This window comes from Diaphorina citri, unplaced genomic scaffold (assembly GCF_000475195.1).
Source record: "Diaphorina citri unplaced genomic scaffold, Diaci psyllid genome assembly version 1.1 scaffold572, whole genome shotgun sequence".
In the NCBI taxonomy this organism is placed as follows: Eukaryota; Metazoa; Arthropoda; class Insecta; order Hemiptera; family Psyllidae; genus Diaphorina; species Diaphorina citri.
In genome coordinates this window covers 96,666-122,057 of record NW_007378006.1, presented here as the reverse complement: position 1 = coordinate 122,057, position 25,392 = coordinate 96,666, and the positions used below count along the sequence as shown (strand labels likewise).

The window sequence follows — 25,392 nt, the reverse complement described above, 5'->3', positions numbered from 1 at the left end:
CTCCCTCTCTCTCTCTCTCTCTCTCTGTTCAATAGTTTTTCCATTTTCTCCGAGAGCTGTCCATATTGAACTAATGTCCCGGACATAATACGAATTGCACTCTGGAGAAATCAATGGAGAAAAAAAACGTAACAACAGAGGAAACTCTAATAACATTTACACACTACCTAGTTTGCGATGGAGAAAAATAGTTGAGATAGAAGAAGGAGGAGGAGGAGAGTTGAGAAAGAAGGAGGGATGAGGAGGAGAGTTAAGAAAGGAGGAGGGAGGAGGAGGAGAGTTGAGAAAGAAGGAGGGATGAGGAGGAGAGTTAAGAAAGGAGGAGGGAGGAGGAGGAGAGTTAAGAAAGAAGGAGGGAGGAGGAGGAGAGTTGAGAAAGAAGGAGGGATGAGGAGGAGAGTTAAGAAAGGAGGAGGGAGGAGGAGGAGAGTTAAGAAAGAAGGAGGGAGGAGGAGGAGAGTTAAGAAAGAAGGAGGGAGGAGGAGGAGAGTTAAGAAAGAAGGAGATACAAATTTCTTGACCCCGCCGGGAATCGAACCCGGGTCTCCCGCGTGCAAGGCGAGCGCAGTGACCACTACGCCATGGGAGCTGTTTTTTTTATCTAACTAACTTGAGATCTCTCTTTTTTGAGAGAAGGAACTGGAACTGTTAATGTCTTATTGTTCCGCAAGCGAAGAGAGAAGAAAGACAGGATAGGAGAAAGCCATCCGTTCCGAGAACGAAACTTATCTCATCATCATCATTGGTTAACCAGCCATTAGGCTGGTTTGCTGCAGTACGCCATCATGTTTCCTCGTCTCCTGCCTTCCTCTTGAGATCAGAAGTAGATTGTGACGCTCATATCCTCCATTATCTGTTTAGGATAAAATCTTTGGGCGGGAATCGAACACGCGATATGCAAATTCAGATGTTTCGGGCACAGACGATGTTTCTCATGAAAGTATTAGGAGAACAGGTGATTAGGACACTATACTCAATTACTCACTGAAGAGGCAATCACATAATATCTTATGCATGTACACTTGTACCCCGGGAACTTAAGGAGGAGAGGGGAAGAAAAGAAGAAAGGAAGGGAGGGGAAGAGAAGGAAGGGGGAGGAAAGGGAGTTGAAAGAGAGGTGGGGAGAGAGAGGAGAGGAGGACAGCCATCACGAGAGATTTTAAAACACTTCTAAAGCCGCGAATGAGAAATGACTCTCCTCCCTGACAGGCGAGGTTTTACGGTTCACACGTCTTCTGAAAAGGAATGGTAGTCTTGTAGGTCGGAGGTATTTTAAGGCAGGTAGGTATATGTATTAACTTTCTAAAAGCAACCTTCTTGGCCGAGTGCGGGTATCACACTAGGCTTGCACGCAGGAGGTCCGGGTTCGATTCCCGGCTGGGCCGAGCTTTTGGTTTTTTTTTAATTTGATTTGATTGAATTTTCTAAAATAAAAAATACCTAAATACAATTTGTTTGTGTTGTTATGTCACAGTTTTTGGTGGAGCATCATTGTAGGATTTTAAAAATATGGCACCTAAAATGCTGGCAACGGTAGGTATACCAGAGTCAAAATATTATAGGTAGAACCTATTAGGAAATATTTTATTGAAATTGTTTGAAAAACAAGCCATTCACAGTCGAGTAACAAAAGTTGTGAAAAAGCTGCCATAAGAAGAAACAAAAGGCAAATACAAAGGAGCAGAAGAAGAAAGAGAAGAAGAAGAAGAAGGAGAAGGAGAAGAAGAAGGAGAAGAAGAAGGAGAAGAAGAAGAAGAAGGAGAAGAAGAAGAAGGAGGAGGAGAAGAAGGAGGAGAAGAAGGAGAAGAAGAAGGAGAAGAAGAAGAGAAAGATTCCTATATAGAATTAAGTTAAATAGTTCTGATTTAATAAAACATGAGAATAAGTAAACAGTCCCTAAGCTATGTGAGATATGAGGAGGAAGAGGAGAAGAAGGAGGAGAAGAAAAACAAGATGGCTTCCTTTAGGGCCCAAAATTTCCCCTGGCCTAATGAAATTTTAACTACAAAGTAGGTACAATTTACATTTTGTAAGTTTTCTCTCTCTCCCTTTCCCCTCTTTCTCCCACACTCATTCTCTCTCTCTCTCTCTCTCTTCAACTCTTTATCTTTCTTTTGTCTCTGTCCTATAGAAAAGCCAGGGAATTTCTCTCTCTCTCTCCTCTCTTCGTCTTCTTCTTCTTCTTCTCCTCCTTCTTTCTCTCTTATTTCCTCTCTCTTTCTCAATTTTTTCAACATTTGTTTTCTCTGACACTCCTCCATCTTTTCCTTCTCTCTCTCTCTCTCTCTCTCTCTCTCTCTCTCTCTCTCTCTCTGTCTCTCTCTCTCTCCATATTTTCCTTCTGTCGTTCTCTCTCCCTTCCTCTTTTTTCTTCTCCAAATTTCTTGACCCCGCCGGGAATCGAACCCGGGTCTCCCGCGTGCAAGGCGAGCGCAGTGACCACTACACCATGGGAGCTGACTTTCGTTTATTTATGCAAAACATAACTTCCAAGATGAAAGAAAAAATAATGAACAGGATTTAAGAAAATGATCTTAATAGTAATTTTTGTTTTGACATTTGTACATCAAATTACAAAAGATGAACAAGAGTACATTTTTTACACGCTTTTATAATGAATCTTTAATATTTAAAAATAAAATAAACATAACATATTTTGGGTGACATTTAAGAAAGAAAAGTTAGTGGTGGAAAACCATCGAAGGAGAAAAAAAGGTTTGAAAGTGGGAACTGTAACAGCAGAGGTCTTATCGTCCCGAAATCAAAGAGCGGACAGGATAGCCTAAAGCTAGCCGTTCCGAGAACATACCTTATCTATTAAGGAACTCCGCCCGGGGCGGGAATCGAACCCGCGACCTAGCACTTACAAGGCGCGCGACCCGCCAAGCTGGCTTATACCCTATTTATACTACCAGAATGAGACTGAAAAGTCTCTTTACTCTTGCAGTGAAAAGTCAACTACAGTAAGGCATTTCCTCGGGTAATTTTTTTCCATTATGGTCTGTCACCACAATCTTTTCTTTCAAGCCACCCATCTCTTATTGATCGTAGAAAAATAACAGGGAACTAATTAATGTTGACTTATCAATAACTTTTGTTGATTTAATTTGAGAATCTGACTACAATAACAGCAAAAGTCCACTGTTTCTTGTTTATCCTGCTGAGTTTGGACTGAAAACTCCCTTTACCAGGAAAGAGAATCTTTAAATAATTTTTCTACGATCGATTTCAACATGAATGGCCAGGACTACAGAGTTTGAACGTGGTTCAAGTTTACCTCTTGGATTTAAGCAATTTGATTGGCCAGTCAGTTTGAAATGGACCAATCGGATTTCTCAATTCCAAAGAGTTAACCTTGAACCAAGCTTAAACGATTGTGGTCCTGGACATTGAAAAATGATCATCACATTGCTTCCTTATGAATTTCTACATTACTTCCTCATAGGTCTAAGCTAAGCGTATTAGTCTTGTGGAATCTGAACCGATTTCCCCTCTTCTGAAGCTCATTTCCCCTCTTTTAAAGGAAAATACAAAATTTAGTTCAACCGCTAGGTGGCGTGGTAGTGCTTGTACTAACCCGTTGGAAATCCAAGATGGCGTCTTCTCAACAGCAAAAAATCTAGGGTTGGGAGTTGGGGATAACTTCCGTTTTGTCTTATCGACCCCAAAAAATCTAGGGTTGGTAGTTGGAGACAACTTCCGTTTTGTCTTCTCAACCCCAAAAAAATCCAGGGTCGGAAGTTGGGCTTCAAAAGAGGGGAAATCGTTTCTGATATCCCACGAAAAAATGCTCCTCGCTTCAAACCAACACATTGCTTCCTTGAGAAAATGTCTTCACTTCCTCATCTGCTTCGGACTAGCAGTAGCACGGTGACTATCAGGGGAAATCCTCTTCGCCAGGAATCCCGGGGTTTTCTATGAGGTCCAACGGGTTTCCGAACTCCGACGAAGACGACCGAGTCGGCGAAGCTCCGCCCCTTCGCGAATATTCGCCTCGGGGTGGGGAATAGTGGCTTCTAGGTGGGGAAAATCTCCCTCTCCTCGGTGGCGACGGAGAGAGACTGAATGAAGGAGAGCGCATGCGCACACGATGCTGTGATATAGACAGGCGAGCGTCCTCGATGCCATGGTAACGCTCAAGTGCGTCTGTGTTTGCATGGTAACGCGTGTCCCTAGACTTAAGTGCGTCTGTTTTTCCATGGTAACGCTGGAGTGCGTCTGTGTTTCCATGGTAACGCGTGTCCCGAGACTGAAGTGCGTCTACGTTTCCATGGTAACGATTCCTGCTGGTCACGTGGTGTGGGGATGACCTTGAGAAGGACCCCAGCTGGAGGAGATGAGGGGAGGGGGATCGCTCGATAGTGGGCATGGGGAGGTCGAAGTGAAGTGGACTAGGGCGCCGCCTAGGGGGACTAAGGCGCCAAGAGGGACTAAGGCGTCTAAGCGGACTAAGGCGCCTAGGTGGACTCAAGTGTCTAGGGGGACTAAGGCGCCTAGGTGGACTAAGGCTTCTTCTCCGATGTTCGATGACTTCAAGCGAGGGAGAGCGAGAGAAGCGCAGTGGGCTTAGCTGAATATTGACCTTCACCGGGGTAGGTGAGCGTCTGTACCGTGGTGGACTGGGCGGGGAGGGTGTGCGCCTCCGCGTCATGAGATCAGCACGGGACGAAAACAGCTCGGGCGAGAGCGGCGCTCTCCGCGCGGGACTTGGAGACCTGGAGTCCGCGAAGTTTGGCGGGGACCGAGACCGCTCCCCGCGCGAATAGTGAGGGCCAGACCGTGAGGCTCTTGCTTCTGCTTCGAATAGTCGCCCGGGCGAGAGACCGCGCGCGCGGGAGGTTTCGTGTGAAGGGCTCCTCACTTCTCCGCGACTTGGGCGTCTCGGCTCGCGACTTCTAGAGCGGGACTCTGACCTGCCCTTGTGTCTGGATTTACTCCGCGATGTAGATTGTCTCCGAGGCGACTTGGACCGACTCTTGGACTGATGATCCTTCTTCCACTTCTCAAAGTACTCGTCCACCTTGCTCCGCGACTTGTCGATTTTGTTCATCAGATTGGATTGTACTTTGGAAATGTTCTGTTCAATGAACATGAACGTGAAATTAGGATCCGTGGGGTCAGTGGAGGGTGCTGTATGAGGGATGGGTAGTGTGGGTGGGGGTACAAGAGTCGGCACTAACGTGTCTGGAGGAACCATTTGAACGTCCATCAGGGGTGGAGGGTTGTTAAACACAGGGGGAGGCTGCGTGAAGGCAGGCGGCGGTTCACTGTAGATCGGAACACCTGGGTAGGGGGCAGCACCGTCCATAGGCATGCTGGTAGGTTCTAGAAAGCTGCCAGGGATTTGATGCTCCATGATGGGGCCAGGGCCTCCTTGAGAGCCACTTGACACCAGTTCGATGAGATTACTTCGAGCAGGGGCCGGGGGCGGACCAAAGGGTCGCGATCCAGGGTAAAATCCAGGTTGACAAAATCCAGGGGGGCCGAATCCAGGGGCTCCGAAGGGGGCCCCTCCGCCCGGGGGAAAGTAGGGCCCGAACTGGGGACCAAAGTTGGATTGGTAGGGAGGACGCGGCCCCTGATAGCGTCCACCTCTAGATCTGCAAATCATTTATACACAAGCAGGGTTAGAGTACAAAACAGACCAACAAATTAGGGACAAGGTAAAAAAATACACAGACAGACACAAGTCACACGTATAAGAAAGTCGCGTTACGAAGTTAGAATAATATTCTCTTAAATGTTCGGGTTTTGGATTGGTATAAAAATAAATACCTACCTACTTTACTTCTAAATCCACAAAATACGCTGGCTACTGGCTACATTTACCAGGCCCGTTATTTGGAGACAACATTATTATCTTCTGTTTGGGGTTTTCCAACATCTACTATGTGAACAATTAATTAGGAGCTTTGTGTAAAAACACTCCTGAAACACAAAGCTGATCCATGCAAACGGCCGTCCATACATTTCATACAAACAAACACCTCATAATCTATAAATAAACCGAGGCCTTTCTAATATCAATCAATTTACCGGTGTAAGAATGAAGGGCTGAAAGCTAGGAAGAGACTGAAATGTTCCTTTGTTATGGTGGTCCACATAAGGTCGTGTATACCTATTTGTCTTTTGGAGTATTTTGTTAGAGTGTGCCGACATAATTATACCTAATATGTTATATTTATTTTCAATTTTATTAATATTTCAAGTCCAAAATAGGGCGTGTATATACATAGATCCTTAATCGCTTAATCCTTGGGTGAAAAATTTGAAATTTTCGCAAAAATGACAGTCGAAAATATTAATCTTGAGTGTTTGGAAAAGAAAAGTAATGTCCAACTTGTATAATAAATAACAATAATAAAAAAAAAAGAAAAAAAAAATGCAGACTACTTTCATTAAAGGTGTATGTATAAAATAATTTACTTTAGTTTCAATAGAAATGATTTCTGATTTCTTGGATAGCAAAATATTTTATTATTTATTTATGTAGGCTGGTCGCTATTCGATGAAAGTAGCTACTCAATTGTCCTTACGAGGCTGAGTGCACCCCGTTTCCAAACACAGAGCAAAAAAAAAAAAACTCACTCTGCCAGCAACTGAACCAAAAAAAAAAAAAAAATCGGGTGTGAACATCACACGACTTTCCTCATCCTATTGAATGATGCTTATTTGAGTGTTCTTTTACCCTAACTTTTACAATATCTCTCACCGCTTTGTCGCTATAGCTGAAAACCGCCAAAAACGGTCGAAATCTGTCCAAAAGCGGTGAAAATACCGCCAAGCGCAGCAACCATCTCAACCAAGCATTTTGTGTCGCACCCTTGTCACATTTGACATCTACATACCAAATTTTAAGTCTCTAGCTCTTACCGTTCTCGAGATATTTGGTTTACAGACAGACAGACAGACACACACACGGACCAATGGCTGAAACTTTGGATTTAGGCTCTAGGGACCTCAAAACGTGTTTTGGCACTAAAAATAACAAAATTTCAAGTCTCTAGCTCTTACTGTTCTCGAGATATTTTGTTTACAGACAGACAGAAGGACAGACAGACACACACACGGAAACATACCAAATTTCAAGTCTCTAGCTCTTACCGTTCTCGAGATATTTTGTTTACAGACAGACACACTTTGGATTTAGGCTCTAGGGACCTCAAAACGTGTTTTGGCACTAAAAACTGACCATCGAAAATTTGACCCGATTACATGACTTTCCTTCCTATAGGATAAGGAAAGTAAAAAAAGAGAAAAAAATCAGACTTATTTTGTTTATTTAAAAGCTAAAACTACTGCATTTTAAACTGGAAACTTACTTACCTACCTGATTTCAGGTTAAATAAAAATGGATAAAATTATCACAGTCGAATTCTCACTTTGAACTTTAAAATCGTGAAAATCAAAGGGGGGGGGGGAAATGATAAATTACTAAAATCACAGACATACTCGTTCCCTTTAAACCTAATGAAACTTCAGTACTGCAAATATATAATAAACCTTTGAAAAGATTAAGTTACTAAAATAATGAAATTCAAAAGGGACTAATATTTTGGTTTTTCGTATCACAGACTGTTCATTCTGGCTCAATTTGAGGCTTAGGTGAAAAACACATAAAGCCCAATTTGAGCCCAATTACACATAAAGCCCAATTTGAGCCCAATTACACAAAAAGCCCAATTTGAGGCTTAGGTGTAGGAGCTGGACAGCTCTAAAGGCAACTAAGATGCTGGATGATGTAGGAAAATGTTCGCATTTTCTAGCATCCAATAAAAAAATACACCTTAAAATGGCAACATATTTACCTGCCATTTGGATTGTCGTGGACAAATTCTTCCGTCAGGAGGAACAAATTGTTCATGATCTTCAACGCATTGTCTAGACTGTCTTCTTTATTGTCCGATAACACAGAGCAAAAAAAAAAAACTCACTCTGCCAGCAACTGAACCCAGAAATAAATTAATTGAATTGTACACTCACCCTCCTCGTCAGAAGACAACACCCTCTCTCCCAGTCTATCCTTGGCGGATCTTCTCTTCCTCTGTCTCGTACTATCTTCCTCGTATGATTCCGCCTCCGAAAGCGTCTGAAATCCATCCTCGTCCATCATCGGTAAATCTCGACACTCTTCGCCAACCCTCGGGTCCGCACCGTACGGATTTTCGGTCACCGTCGGGCCAGCACGAAACTCCGCGAACTTCGCCTTCTCGCGGTCGTCGCGATAGTTCGGGTCCCCTCGGAACGGGAACTCTTCTTCGCGATACTTCGGGCTGAGTCGGGAATCGGCGGAAATACACGAGGCTGGATCCGGAGGCTCGATTCGTACTTGACGAATGAATGTGCCTTCCTCTTCTTCTTGTTGAATGGGAAGGGAAGAGTCCAGAATGGATGCCATCCCGAGGTCTGTGGATTAGAGGGAATTCACCCTATTAGTCAAATAGTCACACACAAAAAGCCCACTTAAAGTCTATCATAGGTATTAAAAAAAAAAAAAAAAAAACTGGACTTGTATACAGGGTTACCAAATCCCTCGTACATCATTGTATCTTCCTTTACAAATCTTCAGAAAATAACCAGGTTTTATTTGTGCCACACAGTACGAGTAACGAAAGGCACCTTCTGATTGGTTCAATGGTTTTTATGGGGGCTGCCTTTAGTTTTTACTATTACCTTTATGTATAGGGAACCCACACAAGGTAATGAGAAAGTATTGCATTTTGCAATAGGTCCAAATTTTTTTTGAGATGTGACAGACTGTATTTACCTGTTCGTATAACATCTCCCGTGACCAATTCATTTTCAATGTGCACCCGAATGCTACCTCCCATCTCTTCCTCCACTTTGCCACCCAGTCGGTCTCGAATGCTGGACCCTCCAGTTGTGAGTCTACCACTGTCGACCGGGCCAATCCGATCTTTCACGCTTAGCTTATCACCTAGGCGGTCGCGGATGCTGGGCTTACCAGTCGGCTGAGTAGGCGGGTCTTCGGAGTGACTAAAATGGAGAAGAGAATTAATAATAATAGAAGTTGTTGTTGTTGTTGTCCTAGCGGCTTCCGATGCATCTGAATGGTGATGGCAGAATAATGAAAAGATATCTAATGTAGCAGTGTATCACTGCTACGAGATAAAACGTCTCATCTTGAAAAATAATCATAATAATGAATAAATTAATCTTTTCCTTCGCCTTTTCCCGTGTACAGACGGGGTCGGCGTTTTTCGTCAGTCTCTCAATCAGCCCTAGGGTGATCGCTTTTGGCTGACATTTGGTTTTGGCTACAAAATTTTACGAGTGGATGCCCTTCGCACTCAACCTTTGCTATTTCTTTAGCAAGGGATGGTATTCTCCACCAGCCAGACTAAGCTGGTCTACCCCCTGTTTAACGTCCCCCAGCCACACATGATAATAACAACTATACTAATAATAATAAAATACCTATGTACTTTCAATATCTTACCTAGAGAGGGTCGGAGGGTCGTTCTGTTTGCGCTGTTGCCGCGTGCTCATCTTCACCTCATTGATCAGGTTCAATATGGCAACACCTTGGATTCTCTCCTGATCTGATACCATTGGTTGAGGGGTTTCTCCACTCCCTGTTTTACCCATCTTTGTAGGTGTTTCTAAAACACCACTCCCTGTTTTACCCATCTCTGTAGGTGTTTCACTAATTCTTGTTGGGGTTGCACTGACTATTTCAACGCCTGTCACAATTTCACCGCTTCCTCTTGTTTCATCAATTACATCCATATCACAACTTTTCGTAGATTCAGTGTTTCCTTTTGTTTTTTCACCATTTACATCCGTTTCACAACTTTCTGAAGATTCATAGTTTCCTCTTAGAGCTCCACTAGTTTTATCACTAGGCATCCCAAGTGTTTCATTATCACCCGTTCCTTTCCGTTTCTTTTCACGAATGTCCACCGTTTCCTCGTTTTTTCTCTTGAGACCCTTCTCAAAACTGTCTCCTTTGGTGTTCTCAGAGTTGGAACTTGCAGGAACACTTGTCGGCAAACTGGCACTTGGAGTAACACTTTTTGACGAATTAGAACTAATGGGAAGGCTTTTCTGTGAATTGCCACTTACAAGAACACATTTTGGATCATTACCACTTCCAATGGCACCATTTTTAACATTGCCACCAACTACGACACTATTACCAACATTTCTTACACCAATGCTTGTATCGGCGAAAGCCTCTTTATATTGAGAATTTTCATCTATGATCTCACACTCCCTTGGGACATCTTTGATGATGGCAACATCTGTGACTTTGTCTTCATCGTCCGATAGGATGTCAATAAGGGGAAACACTTTGGGGGGTACTTCAAGTTCGACAATTTCATCGTCTTCTTCGTTCAGAGTGTCTACAGTGGCAGATATGTTGAGATCTCTCTCTGATGCTTCCAGTATGATTTCAGGCTCGTCCGTGTTTTTTTCTTCAATATTTGTTTGTTTTCCCAACGGAATACAGATTTTCTTTCTATTTGTCAGGTTTCTGTTTTGTGATTTGTTTTGAGGTGGGTTGCTCCTCTGAATTGTTTTATTTGAGATGTCTTTCTGTTGTAGCTCTTCCCGATTCCTGTCCACATTTGGCAGTCCAGTTATTAAAAAAAAAAAAAAAAAAAAAAAAAAAAAAAAAAAAACGGATAAAGCCAGCCTTGAGTCTAAATTTGGTTCCACAAGGGAGTAATTGGGTGTGTAAGATGATATTGCCAGGTTCAAACACTTCTGGGTGTGCTGGTCGCGATCGACTTGAAATCAATCCACGATCGACTTGAAATCAATCCGCGATCGACCAGTTGGGGCAGTCCTGGCTTATATGAAAACGCGTTCGTACCTTACCTGTGGCGGTATATTCTTATTCTAGCAAACCATGATAGTATACCTAGAAAACTCCTGCTGGTAGGGCTGGTGTCGGGAATCTCCACTGTCGCGCCTTTCTCGCTCACACCTTCTGTCACGCACGCCGGAACTCCTGTCACGCCTTCTACCTCTCGGGCTTCGTACCCTTAGGCCGTCACTCACTCTGCCAGAACTTCTGTCACGCACTCTGCCTCTCGGGCTTCGTGACCTTAAGCGGTCACGCACTCTTTCGGAACTTCTGTCGCGCACTCTGCCTCGAGGACTGCGTGAGTTCGAGTCACGTCGGGACCTTTCGGCACGCCTCGGGGAGCGTGACCGCCTGCGCGACCGAGCGTGACGTGAGCGTGAGCGGTTGCGTGAGCGTGAGTCGGAGTGTCTGCGACGCCGAGCGATTGATCCTGCGTGACAGGGGACAAACAAAGAGGAGACATTGCAGGGTTTATATGCTTTTCCCGGAATGAAATTCAATTACTATTCCATGACTTTTCCAGAAAATTAGGGGGCGGGGATGCTTATAAATTAGGGCGAGTTTGAATACTCATTGCATAGTCGAATCGGTTAGGGTTCGCGGTGGTCGCGGTGATGACGTCATTCATTAAACCATTAACCTCGCAATGAGTATTAAAACTGTTGCGGTTGATCATATGTTAGGGTATAAAAAAAATCTGACAAGAATGAAAAAAAAAGTAAAAAGACAAGTTTTTAAAAGACTTCCTTCCATTCGAATATCTGAAAAAAGTAAACAAAAACAAAAAAAATGTAAACAAACCGTATCAATTGCGAAATTTGAAGGTTGATCTGGTGAGCCGAACGGTTATAACCGGTTGGAAGATACAATGAGTATTCAAACTCATACGGTGAAATGAATGACGTCACTCATGTAAACAATGAGTATTCAAACGGCATTATTGGACCAAACGGTTCCAACCGGTCGGATAAAATGAGTAAAAAAACTCGCCCTTAGTAAGATTACCTCTTCATTTGAATGAAAGGGGTAATCTTACGGGGGAATATGAAGGGGGGGGGGAATGCGCCGCAGGCCGTTTTTTGGAAATATGTACTTGATATTTAATTTGAATATTTTTCATTTTTGATCGGGTGGCAAATTAAATGACTTTTCCAGGTTTTCTTTGAATTTTCACGATTTTCCATGACTTTTTGGCCGATTTTCAGATTCGATGTTTTCCAGATCGCGTATAAGCCCTGAATTTCTTCTTCCTCCTATTACTCTGGTAGGTAATGACACCACTGGTCGCTATTCACTCTCGTTTGTATCACCTGATTCTTTCTGACTTTGTTGCTTTCGAAGCTTTTTTTCTTTCTGTATTCTAATTCGTTCTTTACGTTTGTCACTTGCCTGTTGTCTTCGACGTCTTTTTTGATTGCGAGTGAGAGCTTTAACTTCCCCAATATTTGTCATTTCGACAATTTCGTCTTCTTTGTTTGGAGTATCTACAGTGACAGATATGTTGAGATCTCTCTCTGATGCTTCCAGTATGATTTCAGGCTCGTCCGTGTTTTTTTCTTTAATATTTGTTTGTTTTTCCAAAGGAATACAGATTTTCTTTCTATTTGTCAGGATGGTGTTCTGTGTTTTATTTTGAGGTAGGTTGCTTCTCTGTGTTATTTTATTTGGAATATTGTTCGGTTGTAGCTCTTCCCGATTCCTGTCCACATTTGCCAGTCCAGTTTCCACCACTGGATCCTGTTCTGTATTTGTGTTTACTGGTCCATTTTCATCACTATTCTCCAAGTTGTTTAGTTTGATAGTGTTCTCGCCCGTTTTATCTTTTGGATTCGTTTCACTCTCGTTTGTATCACCTGATTCTTTCTGACTTTGTTGCTTTCGAAGCTTTTTTTCTTTCTGTATTCTAATTCGTTCTTTACGTCTGTCACTTGCCTGTTGTCTTTGACGTCTTTTTTGACTGCGAGTGAGAGCTTTAACTTCCCCAACAATTGTCATTTCCTTTGTTATTTTATGTGGCATTCTATTATTGCCTTGCGTTTGATTCAATTGACTTCCTAATGCCTTTGGAGGTCTTTCTCCACCGTCAATCGCATTTGTTTGTTCATCTTGTGTATTTGTAGTCTTTTCAGTTTCCTTGTCTGCCTTTGGGTCAACGTCACTGCCTCCTGATTTGATTTTCTCAATGAAATTCATAATCTGACTATTTTTCTCAATGTAGAGTGCTAGTTTTGGATTAATTGAGGTCACATGACTTTTGTTCAAGAGTGTGATATTTGTACTGTACGCACTCAGAGTGTTGTCTCTATAACTGATTGATCCGAGAGAAGGGTCAGGGGCGAGGTTTGGTATTACGGGGAGTGTCAGGGTAGTTTTAGGAATTACTTGGGGGAAAGGAATTGGGGTGGTTGTGGTGGTATTGGAGGGAATGGTGCTCTGTGCAGCTGGAGGAGATTGGATGGTAATATCTGCAAATAAGAAAATAATGTAGAGTGGGATAGGGTAATTTTGAGATAAATGCAATTTGTGAGACACTGTCTTTGATGGCCTAGTGTCTCAGAGTTGCATTTGTTTCAAAATTGCCTTGCCTTTTCCCATGTTCAGACTGGGTTGGCGTTTCACCCTGACCCAAAGCAATCACCCAACCTAGGGTGATTGCTTTGGGCTGACATTTGATTTTAGCTACAAAAATATTATGAGTGGATGTCCTTTGCACTCAATCTTTACTATTTCTTTAATGAGGGAAATTTCAGGCTTGTATCCTCCCTGTTTAAAGTCCCCCAGTCAGACTTTAAAACTGTTTATTCATTTCATATTCATCTTTTAATTAATTATTTATTTACTTAAATGTCCATAACATGAATAATGTAAAACATAGAACCTATCATACTAATATTGTTATTTTTCTTTTAATAATACCTTTTGGGTCAGCAGAATTCCCAGGTGTGGTGTCATCACTAGATTCAGAATTTATTTTTGAGCTAATGATTGACTCAAGGAACTGATCTGGATCAGGTAGTTCGGGAAATGTGATTCCTCTGGTGGGTTTGTCTTCTGTGCTCGGTACAGTTTTTTCCTCAGCACTTGTGCCAGACCGGAGATCTTTTTCATTCCTGTGGGGGTGAAAAAGTGTGGATGGATAATTAAAGTTTGTCAACACACAGTAAGTAATTAAAGAGGACAAAAATTGTTACCTATACAGCCAATGATAAATAGTAGGGAGGAAAGTTAAAAAAAAAAAAAAAAAAAAATTTTTACCATAAAAACCAAAGAAAAAAAATAGGGGGGGAAAAAATAAAAAAAAAAAAAAAAAAAAAAAAACTATGAAAATGGAAAATATGTAGGTACATTAAATTTTAAGACAAGAACTGTACTCAAACCACCAACCTCCAAATCTACAGTCCACTACATTATTGAATTTCTATTGTAGGTTTATTTATTAAACTTGGTCTAAAAAAGACTGAGGTTTGTACTGATTATTATAGGGATATTTTTTATATATGATGTAGGTAATGTAACTGATGCCATCATATATATATATATATATATATTTTTAATCACTTCTTCACCTCTGCATCATTTTCCCCTACATTAGATACACTCAGCATTAACTTCCCCTCTCTTAAGCCCAGTGTTGAAGATGTCACTTAGGAGTAGCATTTCGTTGTGGAATTTGGTTTTTGATCTATCAAATCTATCAAAAACCAAATGCCAGATCAAAAATCCAAAACCATACACTTGTTTGTTTTGTCTACTAGGGTTGTTGAGGCATTCCCCCACTCTTCTTCTTTATTTGAGAAAAAAAGTCATCCCAACTAAGATGCTGGATGATGTAGGAAAATGTTCGCATTTTCTAGCATCCAATAAAAAAATACACCTTAAAATGGCAACATATTTACCCGCCATTTGGATTGTCGTGGACAAATTCTTCCGTCAGGAGGAACAAATTGTTCATGATCTTCAATGCATTGTCCAGACTGTCTTCTTTATTGTCCGAGTCCATTTCCTTTTCTTTCTCATTACCAGTAGGGGTTTCCATAGGGTTCATGGGTTTATTCTCCTTGAACAAACAGACACATAGGTAGTGGATTTGTATAAGCTTAATCCATCCCTTGCAGCAATTACCCCAACACCTAAGCCTCAGAGTGAGCTTTTTGTGTATGGAGTTAAGCAACAGGGACAGAAGTTTTTTGATACAGGGAAAAGAGGATTGATAACGGGAGCTGTGACTGCTAAGGTCTTATTGCAAGGAAAGCAAAGAGCAGATAAAGGCAGGGTAGGAGAAAGCCAGCCATTCCAAGAACAAACCTAGTTTGAGTAGGATAAAATCTGACCAGAGTGGGAATTGAACCCATGACCTAATACGAACAGGGCAGATGCACTACCCTCCAAAGAGGCTGGCTCAGGATTCGGTACTTGTGCAGAAGTCACGTCCGTGGAATATTGCTACCAAAGGAACTGGCACAAACAAGTAATGACCAGTGTTATAATAGGGTTAGGTTAAATGCAAGGGAACTGGCACAAACGAGCAGTGACCAGTGTTATTATAGGGTTAGGTTAAATGCAAGAAGGAGTTTTCACAATTAGATTAGTGATTAGTGTTATTATAGGGTTAGGTTAAATACAAAAAGGAGCTTTTCTTTTCCACGAAAGTGACTTCTGCATTATTACCCAGGATTCCAATCAGTAATATTTTAATTTGTAGGGTAAGTAACCAAAGTCAATGAGAATGGCAGTGTAACTGGCTTGGAAGGTAGTGTACCTGCCTTGTCAGCACTAGGTTTCGTGTTTGATTACCACACAGGATAAACATTATCCAGTAATTATGTAGAAGTCATGTCCATGGAAAAGAAAAGCTCCTTTTTTTATTTAACCTAACCCTATAATAACACTAATCACTGCTCTAATTTTGAAAACTCCTTGCATTTAACCTAACCCTATTATAACACTGGTCATTACTTGTTTGTGCCAGTTCCTTTGGTAGCAATATTCCACGGATGTGACTTCTCCACAAGTACCCATTATCCTAAACAGATAAGAATTCTTGGACTGGCTGTCTATCTTCTATCCTGTCCTCTTTCTCTCTTTAAGTTAAAGAAGTAAAAAAATTAATGGCAAGCAAAATCAAAGGGAAAGAGAGGGAGGGAATCCATTAGAACTTACCGATCAAACTTCCATCATCATTAGAAGGTAAATCACTGTGCTAATGCTCAGTAGAGTTTGTGCATACGCTTCAGAATACGCAAACAGCCTATCAACTGGGCTACGTTGAAAAGTTGGGTAATTGGGCTAAAAAGCCAGAGTACGATGGTTCGATTCGGCAGCGGTCAAAAAAAATTGATCAAATTTTGATAACAAAAAAAATGTTGCTGGCTTCACAAATGTCAACAAATCGAAAACGAAAATCGATTCTCGCAATTTATCGATAATCGATTTAAAAAAAAATCGAAATCGTATGCACCACAAAACCCGGGAAATTTTAAAAAATCATAATTTTTTTTCTTCACTTTTCAGAACAAGAAGTGTTATCAAAACCTTTATCAGTATCAGTAGTTACTAGTTTATTTCCCTTTCCGTGTTTCTGATTAAAAAGCACAAAGGTTGATCAACGTACCTACTTGTAGTAAATCGCTTATTTTCATTAGTATACTTTCCTAGCTGTTTGCATTGGTGTTTGTTTCCTGATTTACATAACAGGTAGGTGTAACAATAGAGTCACACACACACACACACACACACACACACACACACACACACACACACACACACACACACACACACACACACACACACACAGACACACAGACACAGACACGGAACAATGGCTCAAACTTTAAATATAGCCTCTAGAGACCCCAAAAACGTGTTTTGGCACTCACCCGGATTACAGAACTTTCCTTCCTATAGGAAAAGGAAAGTAAAAAGTCAAGTTTGTTACACATCACACCGCAAAAGTTACAAAAAAGTCAAAGGGCTTCTCAGATAAATCTTTTCACTCACCTATTAGGGATAGGTACGAAAACGCTCGCCAGGGGCCGACACTTGCCCGGTCCCTCGCTGTGTATCTCCACACTCAATTCCTCCGGTGGATTCAGTATCCGAATAGTGAACAGTTGATTGAATCGAACGCGAAAATCGCAACTCAGGGAAGACAGGACCATTTGGAGGAGGAAGCTTGTCGAGGCAATGGATCAACTCCGGTCTGAGATGCCACGGCAGTAAGTAAGTAAGTAATTCTACTCACTCGTTAATTTCAGTCTCATAATCTTCCCTAGCGCTCGGGTCTTCGACCTGGGTGATTTTCAGCTTCAAATCCGTGTTGCTGTACTTCTGAGTTTCGCGCAAATGTTTGAGTTCGCGCCACGTGATGAGAACCTGCGCTAATAGCTCGCGGTCCATCTTCTGTTCGCGAAATTTGAGCGCGCGTGCCTCTCGGATTTGCAGTTTGTATCTGAAGGAGAGAGAAGAGAAATATAAGTACTTAGAATAAATCAAATCAATCATCTTTGTGGTAAAGCAGAGAGCTTTTTTACAACTTTTGTGGGTCTCACAGCTAAGTGCCTCCTTTATTATTAATTTTCATGTACTCGTATCATCAATTTACACTGCTAATGCCGCCACTGGTCGCTACTCGATTAAAGTAGCTTCTCCATTGTCCTTACGAGACTGAGTGCGTATAATAAACACCTATGTACCTATTGAAAGATAACACATACAACCTAGATACTTTAAGTACTTACCTGGTTCAGTAGAAGGATAATATATCCAAGTGTTGGGCCCAGAAATCACCTTGTCAATGGCCGGCATCCATTTGGTTGTCAATCTCCAAAGAACCCAAGTCCTAGTAGGTGTCTATGTATAATAAACACCTATGTACCTATTGAAAGATAACACATACAACCTAGATACTTTAAGTACTTACCTGGTTCAGTAGAAGGATAATATATCCAAGTGTTGGGCCCAGAAATCACCTTGTCAATGGCCGGCATCCATTTGGTTGTCAATCTCCAAAGAACCCAAGTCCTAGTAGGTGTCTATGTATAATAAACACCTATGTACCTATTGAAAGATAACACATACAACCTAGATACTTTAAGTACTTACCTGGTTCAGTAGAAGGATAATATATCCAAGTGTTGGGCCCAGAAATCACCTTGTCAATGGCCGGCATCCATTTGGTTGTCAGACTCCATTCAGTGTCCTCAGTTCTCAAACCAAGATAGTCGGCAGCTCCCAGTTTGGCCTTGTCTTCGCCATCTGAGGTGATTTCGGCCGGGGCTGCTTGGGGCTCTGAAGCTTAAAAAAACGAAGGAAGTGAGTTGTGAGTTCAAGTTTAGGTACCTAAAAGTTTTAATTCCAAAGGGTTTCCAACTTTCCATACAGGAAAAGTCCACTTCGAGACTTTGGTGTAGGGGTAAACGGTCCTAAAGGATGGGTTGAGCTTATACGAATCTACGAAAAGAAATGTTAGCCCAGTGGTAACGCGCTTGCTTGACATGCAGAAGGTCCCGGGTTCGATGCCCACCATCGACAAAAAATTGTACCTACCTACTCGTTTTCCGATCGCAAATATTTCCACGGGTTATTCTCTGGTGTTCTCGTGCTGATCCAGCACCTAAATGGGGAGTATTGTGTCTCTTTTTACCCATCTGATGAGAGGCATATTACGGGATGGGCATGCTATACGACACGAGTGTCTAATGTAGCAGTTATTTCATTGCTACGAAATAAAAACGGCTCTTTTTTTACTATATTAACCGTAGGGCAATATTGTTTCTCACCTTTAGGGCTAGACGTTTCAGAGCTTGATTTGGGGGGCTCTCCGCTTGGCTGTGTCTCTTTCTCATCGTCCCACACCTTGGTGAAGAAGTCGAACGCCTCATCTGATTGGGCAATCTGAAATGAAACAAAGTCCAATAGATTTGAATAGCTAAGGGCCAGACTTAGAAATCTATGTTGAAGTCTAAGTAAGAATTTGTTTTCAGGAATAAAAAAAAAGACCTCAGTTCTCTTGAGACCGAATGCAACCCAAATTTAAAACCACAAAACTTTCAAAAAAGATTAGTTCCATATAACAAACCTCCAAAAAAAAAAAAAAAAAAAAAAACTTTTCTTGTAAGCACAAGGTTGCGGGTTTGATTCCTGCCAAGGGCAAACTTTACAACAAAGTTTAGCATAGGACCTAGTAAAATAATCATACTTAGCATAAAGCTGGGAAAGCAGTGTTGCCAGCACATGTTCTCGTGAGAAGAGAGCATGATGAGAGAATTTCAACTCAAGGATTTGAAGTTCGAGGAAATACTTTTCCTCGGCAAGAGTTTTCTTTGGAGCAATAGTCTGAGCTGTTTTGGAAGTCAGGATGTCAAATTTCAAGGCCTGAAAATGAAATCAACATGAAAATAGGGGGGCATTATTAACTGATGGTATTAATCAATCAAATTCGAAAGTTAAAAAATAATTTTGCACACTCTAATAAATACCTAAATATTGAATAAACAGAGAGAAAAAAAGTTAGCTCCATTTTCTTTACTTCTTCTTCTGTAAGTTTCAACCAGAAACTAATTTAGCTCACTTGGCTGTTAAATTAAATTATTAATTTTTATTAAACAAAAACTGACCATTTTTTAAAATTATTTAATCAAATGGCCAATTTTCACTTTCTTAGCTTCAGTAATAGTAATGACACCTGTGGCTGAATACTAGGGACCTCAAAACGTGTTTTGGCACTAAAAACTGACCAATGAAAATTTTGACCAATTACATTACTTTCCTTACCATAGGGTAAGGAAAGTAAAAAGTTTTACGTACCGGAACAAACACCAGGTCCAATCCATGTGACGGAGTTGAGTCAACTATTGGAGGTCGGTAGGAGTTTCCCAGTAGTGGGTCAGACTCTCGTATGACCTCACCATCTTCTCCAAACCATTTCCTGAAATAGAATTAAATAATATAGAAATAATTAAATGCCAAAATTAGCTATGGTAAGTAACAGAGGAAAATTCCCAGTTGTTCAAGAGAGACTTGATTTATAGCACACACAGGTTCCATCCCAGCAATGGAATATAACTTTATTCTCATTTAATTTCATCCTTAGGTACATGAGAATTTAACATGATAATAGAACCAAAACTCACCTAGTGGTTATGTTCCAATCAGCAGCCTAGTATCTAACACAAAATGAGGTAATTACGCAGAAGTCACGTCCCGTGGAAAAGAAAAGCTCCTTTTTGTATTTAACCTAACCCTATAATAACACTAATCACTGCTCTAATTGTGAAAACTCCTTCCTGCGTTTAACCTAACCCTATAATAACACTGGTCACTGCTCGTTTGTGCCAGTTCCTTTGGTAGCAGTATTCCACGGACGTGACTTCTGCACAAGTACCCAAAAGGAAATTAACAAACTTACGTGTTCTTTTCAGCAAGTAACCGCTGCTGAAGTTTGTTATTAGGTACTTAAGAATTTAACATGATAATAGAACTAAAAGGGTTACATAGTAGAGAATAAATAAACCCCCAGATTAACCTCACCTAGTGGTTATGTTCCAATCAGCAGCCTAGTATCTAACACAAAACAAAATGAAATTAACTTATCAAACTTACGTGTTCTTTTCAGCAAGTAACCGCTGCTGAAGTTTGTTGTAGTTCTTCTCCGACACAGGTGGTTTTTCTGGTACAAAAATGCCTTCATTTTCTTCATGTCTTAGCTCACTGTTATCAGGTAGCTTTTCTTGTAGAGGGACTGTAACAAACAAATTTAATAGTATCTATATCTATCAGAAGTAGTGTAATGTAGAGCTGTAGACAGAGCTAACATGGGGGGTTTTATATCTTTTAACTGAGGGTTTTCAGGTGTTCTCGCGGGGGTTTTACTCTGAATTCGGGGACAAGCTAGCTACCTACTCATACTTGCCTTATCTAGCCTGGATGGGTCCGGGTATTCACTTCTTTATAGATTTTTTCAACCCTTTAGGAGAAAACAGAAAATAAAACGACAAATTTCGAAATTTTCAAGAATTAGAAAATTTGTATTTCCCGGGTAACACGCCATTTTGAATTTTCATAAAGTCCGTTTACATCTTCGCATTTTGCAACATCAAATGAGTCGACTCATGAAGGGAGAAAACAAAATAAAACGACAAATTTTGAAATTTTCAAGAATTAGAAAATTTGTATTTCCCGGGTAACACGCCATTTTGAATTTTCTCAAAGTCCGTTTACATCTTCGCATTTTGCAACATCGAATGAGTCGACTCATGAACTTGTAAACGCGTCTTTTTGGACTTGCGTCATTTGATGACGTCTCTGATGAATGGTGACGTCATGAATCAGCTGAAAAGCACGTGGTTTGATAACAAGTTTGAAGTTGTTCAGAAGTTGCAGTTTGCAGTTGCAATCTTTTTACATTTTCAAGTTTTTGCACTTTCTGATTTTTGGATTTTTAACGTTTGTGTGGGTAGAGCTTTTGGTTTTTATTTGTAGTAGAAATATTTTGTCTTAAAAAGGTTCAGTGCAATCTGAAAATTAGTTAATCTGATTTCCTTGTGATTACTTTCGTGCTCTGATCTTAATCATTTGCGTCATTTGATGACGTCTCTGATGAATGGTGACGTCATGAATCAGCTGAAAAGCACGTGGTTTGATAACAAGTTTGAAGTTGTTCACAAGTTGCAGTTGCAAGTTGCAATCTTTTTACATTTTCAAGTTTTTGCACTTTCTGATTTTTGGATTTTTAACGTTTGTGTGGGTAGATCTGATTTCCTTGATGATTACTTTCGTGCTCTGATCTTAATCATTTTGGTTGGTTTCTTTGGTGTCCCCTTCGAATTTCAAAAGCTCCAAAGTTTTTGGTAAGTTCTTGTCTCCAAGATTTGTAGTTTGATTTTGTCTTGCATGCTTTGGGACCTTAATATTCTTACATTAATCATATATTTGCCTCTTGAACTCCACAGGTTTTAGCAAGTGCCTTTGAAATGCTAGTTCTTGGTAAGTTTTTGCCTAAAAGATTAGTAGGTACATGGTTTGGAATTTGTTTTGCATGCTGTTTGACAACACTATCCCCTTTGGAAAGCTCCAAAGTTTTTGTTTTGATCTTTTCTGTCAAACTTGTGGATTTTTTTTTCTCTTTCTCTCTTGAGTGCTTTAATGCTTATGGACATGTTGTTCACACTGTGAACTTGTGGATTTTGAGAAACAGGTATGAATTTGCATGCTTCATGGCCTTTTTGACCTTCAAGGCTAGTAATAGAGATGTCTAGGTAGGTACTGAAAGCTTAAAAACTGGTTAAATACAAAAAGGAGCTTTTCTTTTCCACGGATGTGACTTCTGCATAGTTACCATTAGTATACTTTCCTAGCTGTTTGCATTGGTGTTTGTTTCCTGATTTACATAACAGGTAGGTGTAACAATAGAGGGTGTCCCCTTCGAATTTCAAAAGCTCCAAAGTTTTTGGTAAGTTCTTGTCTCCAAGATTTGTAGTTTGATTTTGTCTTGCATGCTTTAGGACCTTAATATTCTTACATTAATCATATATTTGCCTCTTAAACTCCACAGGTTTTAGCAAGTGCCTTTGAAATGCTATTTCTTGGTAAGATGGTTTGGAATTTGTTTTGCATGCTGTTTGACAACACTATCCCCTTTTGAAAGCTCCAAAGTTTTTGGTTTGATCTTTTCTGTCAAACTTGTGGATTTTTTTTCTCTCTCTTGAGTGCTTTAATAAAGCTTATGGACATGTCGTTTGCGCTGTGAACTTGTGGATTTTGAGAAACAGGTATGAATTTGCATGCTTCATGGCCTTTTTGACCTTCAAGGCTAATGCTAATGAAACCACAGTAATAGAGATGTCCAGGTACTGAAAGCTTAAAAACTGGGTACTTGGAACAATAGAGTTTTTTTTTTTTATCAAATTCTCTTTACTTAGCAATATTTTTTCAGATAGAAAGATTTTGGCCAATATCCAGGATTTAGTGGATCATCTGACTTCTAGATCCTAGGTAATTTCAACAACAAGCTACACACTTACACACATAAACCTCACCCAGTGTGCATAGGGCAGCAGCACATGATTGCGTAGAAATCTTAGAGTCATAGATGATCACTGAAATGAGTAGGCAGGTAGCTTGTCACTAACATAGGGTAAAACCCTTGTCATTAAAAACCTCCAAGCACAGAAGCATCAAGTCCTGGTACTTGTGCAGAAGTCACATGGAATATTGCTACCAAAGGAACTGGCACAAACAAGCAGTGACCCTGGTTATTATAGGGTTAGGTAAACGCAAGAAAGAGTTTTCACAATTAGAGCAGTGATTAGTGTTATTATAGGGTTAGGTTAAATACAAAAAGGAGCTTTTCTTTTCCACGAACATGACTTCTGCATAATTACCCAAGTCCTTAAAGAACAATAAACATGGGAATACAAAAGTTACCTATTTAAATATATCTTATCAAATTGACCCAATTTCAGAATCCCTAAATTCCCCAACACAATGAGCTTGTTTCTGAGAAAAACCTTGCTTGCTATCCCAAGCACAAAAGCCTTCCCAGTCAGCTTGGTTGCCAAATACTCCAGTGCCTCTGATAGTAAAGACATTGCTGTGACTGTTGATGAAAAAACAGGTAAGTCTGGAGAGAAAATGGTAAAGTTCCAGTTTCACTTAAATGCTCAAACTGAACTGTTGATGAAAAAACAGGTAAGTCTGGAGAGAAAATGGTAAAGTTCCAGTTTCACTTAAATGCTCAAACTGAAAAAAAAAAAAAAACTTCCATATAAGGGAAGATACTTTTGCTTTAGGAGTGTTCTAAATGTATTTTTAAGGGGTGCAATGTAAGTGAAACTGGAACTTTACTGAGAAAAAGATTAAAGAAACGTGAAGTGTTGATGTTTTTGCATTGAGTTTGTCTGTCTGTTTGTTTGTTTGATCCACAATAACTCACAAATGTTACCTTGAAAGAGGATTTTCAATGTAAGAAAATGACAGGTAATGGACATACTGCATTGGTAAATTTCATCCCATCATGATTATTTTCAGCAAGAAATATTAGGCTAGGAAAAAAATAGCTTAACACTTCCTTCCTATACACAACCTATAACACCACAAATAAAGAACACAAGGTATTTAAGATAATCTACTTGTTTATTTTACTTATAATCTACATCTTACAGCTATTAAAACTTATCCTAAGATAAATAAACATAGATTCAGTAGCATAATTCATGTCACACAGATACAAAATCATAATGGTGCCAATGAGAATATTGTACACAATATTAAGTCCCAGTTTGAACCTGAAACTTTCACTCCAAGGTTTATGAAGATAATTTTGAGATTAAGATGTATTGTGCTTAAAAGCCAAGACAAGACCTTACTGTTTGTATTTCCTCAATTAATACAATACATACTTAAATATAAGTTTAGGTGTAATGAGATAGTAGAATATAAGAAAGGAATATGAATGAGCATATATAACCCTTCTTTAGATAGGCTTGCACTCATGTGGCCACATCAATACCTTGAATCACAGTAGTAGGGATGGGATATTCGACTCTTTTTGAATATTCGAATACCACGATTCGATTCTTTTCAAATATTCGACTCAAAGAATCGACTCTAAAAGAATCGCGATTCTTTTGTAGGCGGGGGAGACTAAAATGGGGAATGAAAAAACAAAACTAAAAACAACTAAAATTGTAGTTGTACAGGGCACGGCAACGTAGGTACAACCTCGACTCTTCAAAGAATCGCGACTCTTCAAAGAATCGCGATTCTTTGAATTTAAGAATCGCGATTCACGATTCTTTTGAAATATTCGACTCTTTGAATCGACTCAGAGAATATTTACCCATCCCTAATCCGCGCCCTCCTGATTACCAGGCGTCTTGACCACTTCGACCTGGCGGCAGGTCAGAGGTTCTTAAATTGTACCGATTGGTCAATCGAAAACACTTGTTTTCTGACATTTTTTTCGTGACCTACAAACTTATACGTACTTATTACTGCCTACTTATTCATTTTCCTGTAGTTTCATACAGAAGGTACTTTCTTTATTTTAGGATAAGGAAAGTAAAAAGAACATAAATAGGTAGGTAATGTAACGCAACATCCAGCTGACAGTAACACCTTGTCTCTATCATCCTTCTTAATTCTTCTCCTCAGAAATAGGAATTAAACAGCCCAGTACTTAGAGAACAGTTGTTTTCCGGTTGTGTTTTTCTGTTGAGGAAGAGGAAATAGAAGGTGTCCTATATTACAAAGTACTATCATTATCTTGAATATACTATGAATACTACGTTAATGTTGGTATCAGAAAGTACTTATTTGTGTAAAAGGGGGAGCAAGTAACACTTGGTACTTCTTTCCTTGGATTTACAGATGATGAGTAAAGGGTAAATGGAAACAGAAGGTATTCTAGAGAATCTCTATAGAGAACTTCTATGCGTGAATCTAGGCCGGCCACGCACTATCAGGTAGACCTGACAGGTACGCCTGAACAGGTCCGCCTGTCAGGTCTATCTGATTATTATTTTTATAGGCCTCCCAGAAGTCCCAGATTAATAAACCGG

The 25,392-nt window shown here is 40.3% G+C and overlaps 3 protein-coding genes across 3 annotated transcripts in view; 1 reads left to right on the top strand and 2 right to left on the bottom strand.

Moving 5' to 3' along the window:
• Positions 1-3,877: 3,877 nt before the first annotated feature.
• Positions 3,878-16,172, bottom strand: LOC103510201. Its single transcript, XM_008474849.3, has 9 exons — positions 15,995-16,172; positions 14,731-14,888; positions 13,751-13,944; positions 12,556-13,299; positions 9,461-10,604; positions 8,768-8,997; positions 7,984-8,406; positions 7,809-7,890; positions 3,878-5,600 (listed from the first exon to the last, which is right to left on the bottom strand). The coding sequence occupies exons 2-9, from the start codon at positions 14,877-14,879 to the stop codon at positions 3,878-3,880; spliced, it is 4,689 nt and encodes a 1,562-aa protein (XP_008473071.2). The 5' UTR covers positions 14,880-14,888; positions 15,995-16,172.
• Positions 16,173-16,329: 157 nt separating this feature from the next.
• Positions 16,330-25,392, top strand: part of LOC103510198 (enoyl-CoA delta isomerase 1, mitochondrial-like) — a 14,996-nt gene continuing 5,933 nt past the window's right edge. The window contains exons 1-2 of the mRNA XM_017444483.2: positions 16,330-16,528; positions 23,296-23,447. Coding sequence (XP_017299972.1) covers positions 23,318-23,447 — 130 coding nt within the window. The 5' untranslated portion in view covers positions 16,330-16,528; positions 23,296-23,317. The remainder of the gene's footprint in view (positions 16,529-23,295; positions 23,448-25,392) is intronic.
• Positions 17,072-21,062, bottom strand: LOC103510199 (coiled-coil and C2 domain-containing protein 2A-like). The gene is made up of 7 exons (XM_008474847.1): positions 21,053-21,062; positions 20,435-20,573; positions 19,640-19,760; positions 19,067-19,207; positions 18,613-18,727; positions 17,974-18,121; positions 17,072-17,282 (listed from the first exon to the last, which is right to left on the bottom strand). Exons 1-7 carry the CDS (start codon positions 21,060-21,062, stop codon positions 17,072-17,074), a joined length of 885 nt encoding a protein of 294 aa, XP_008473069.1.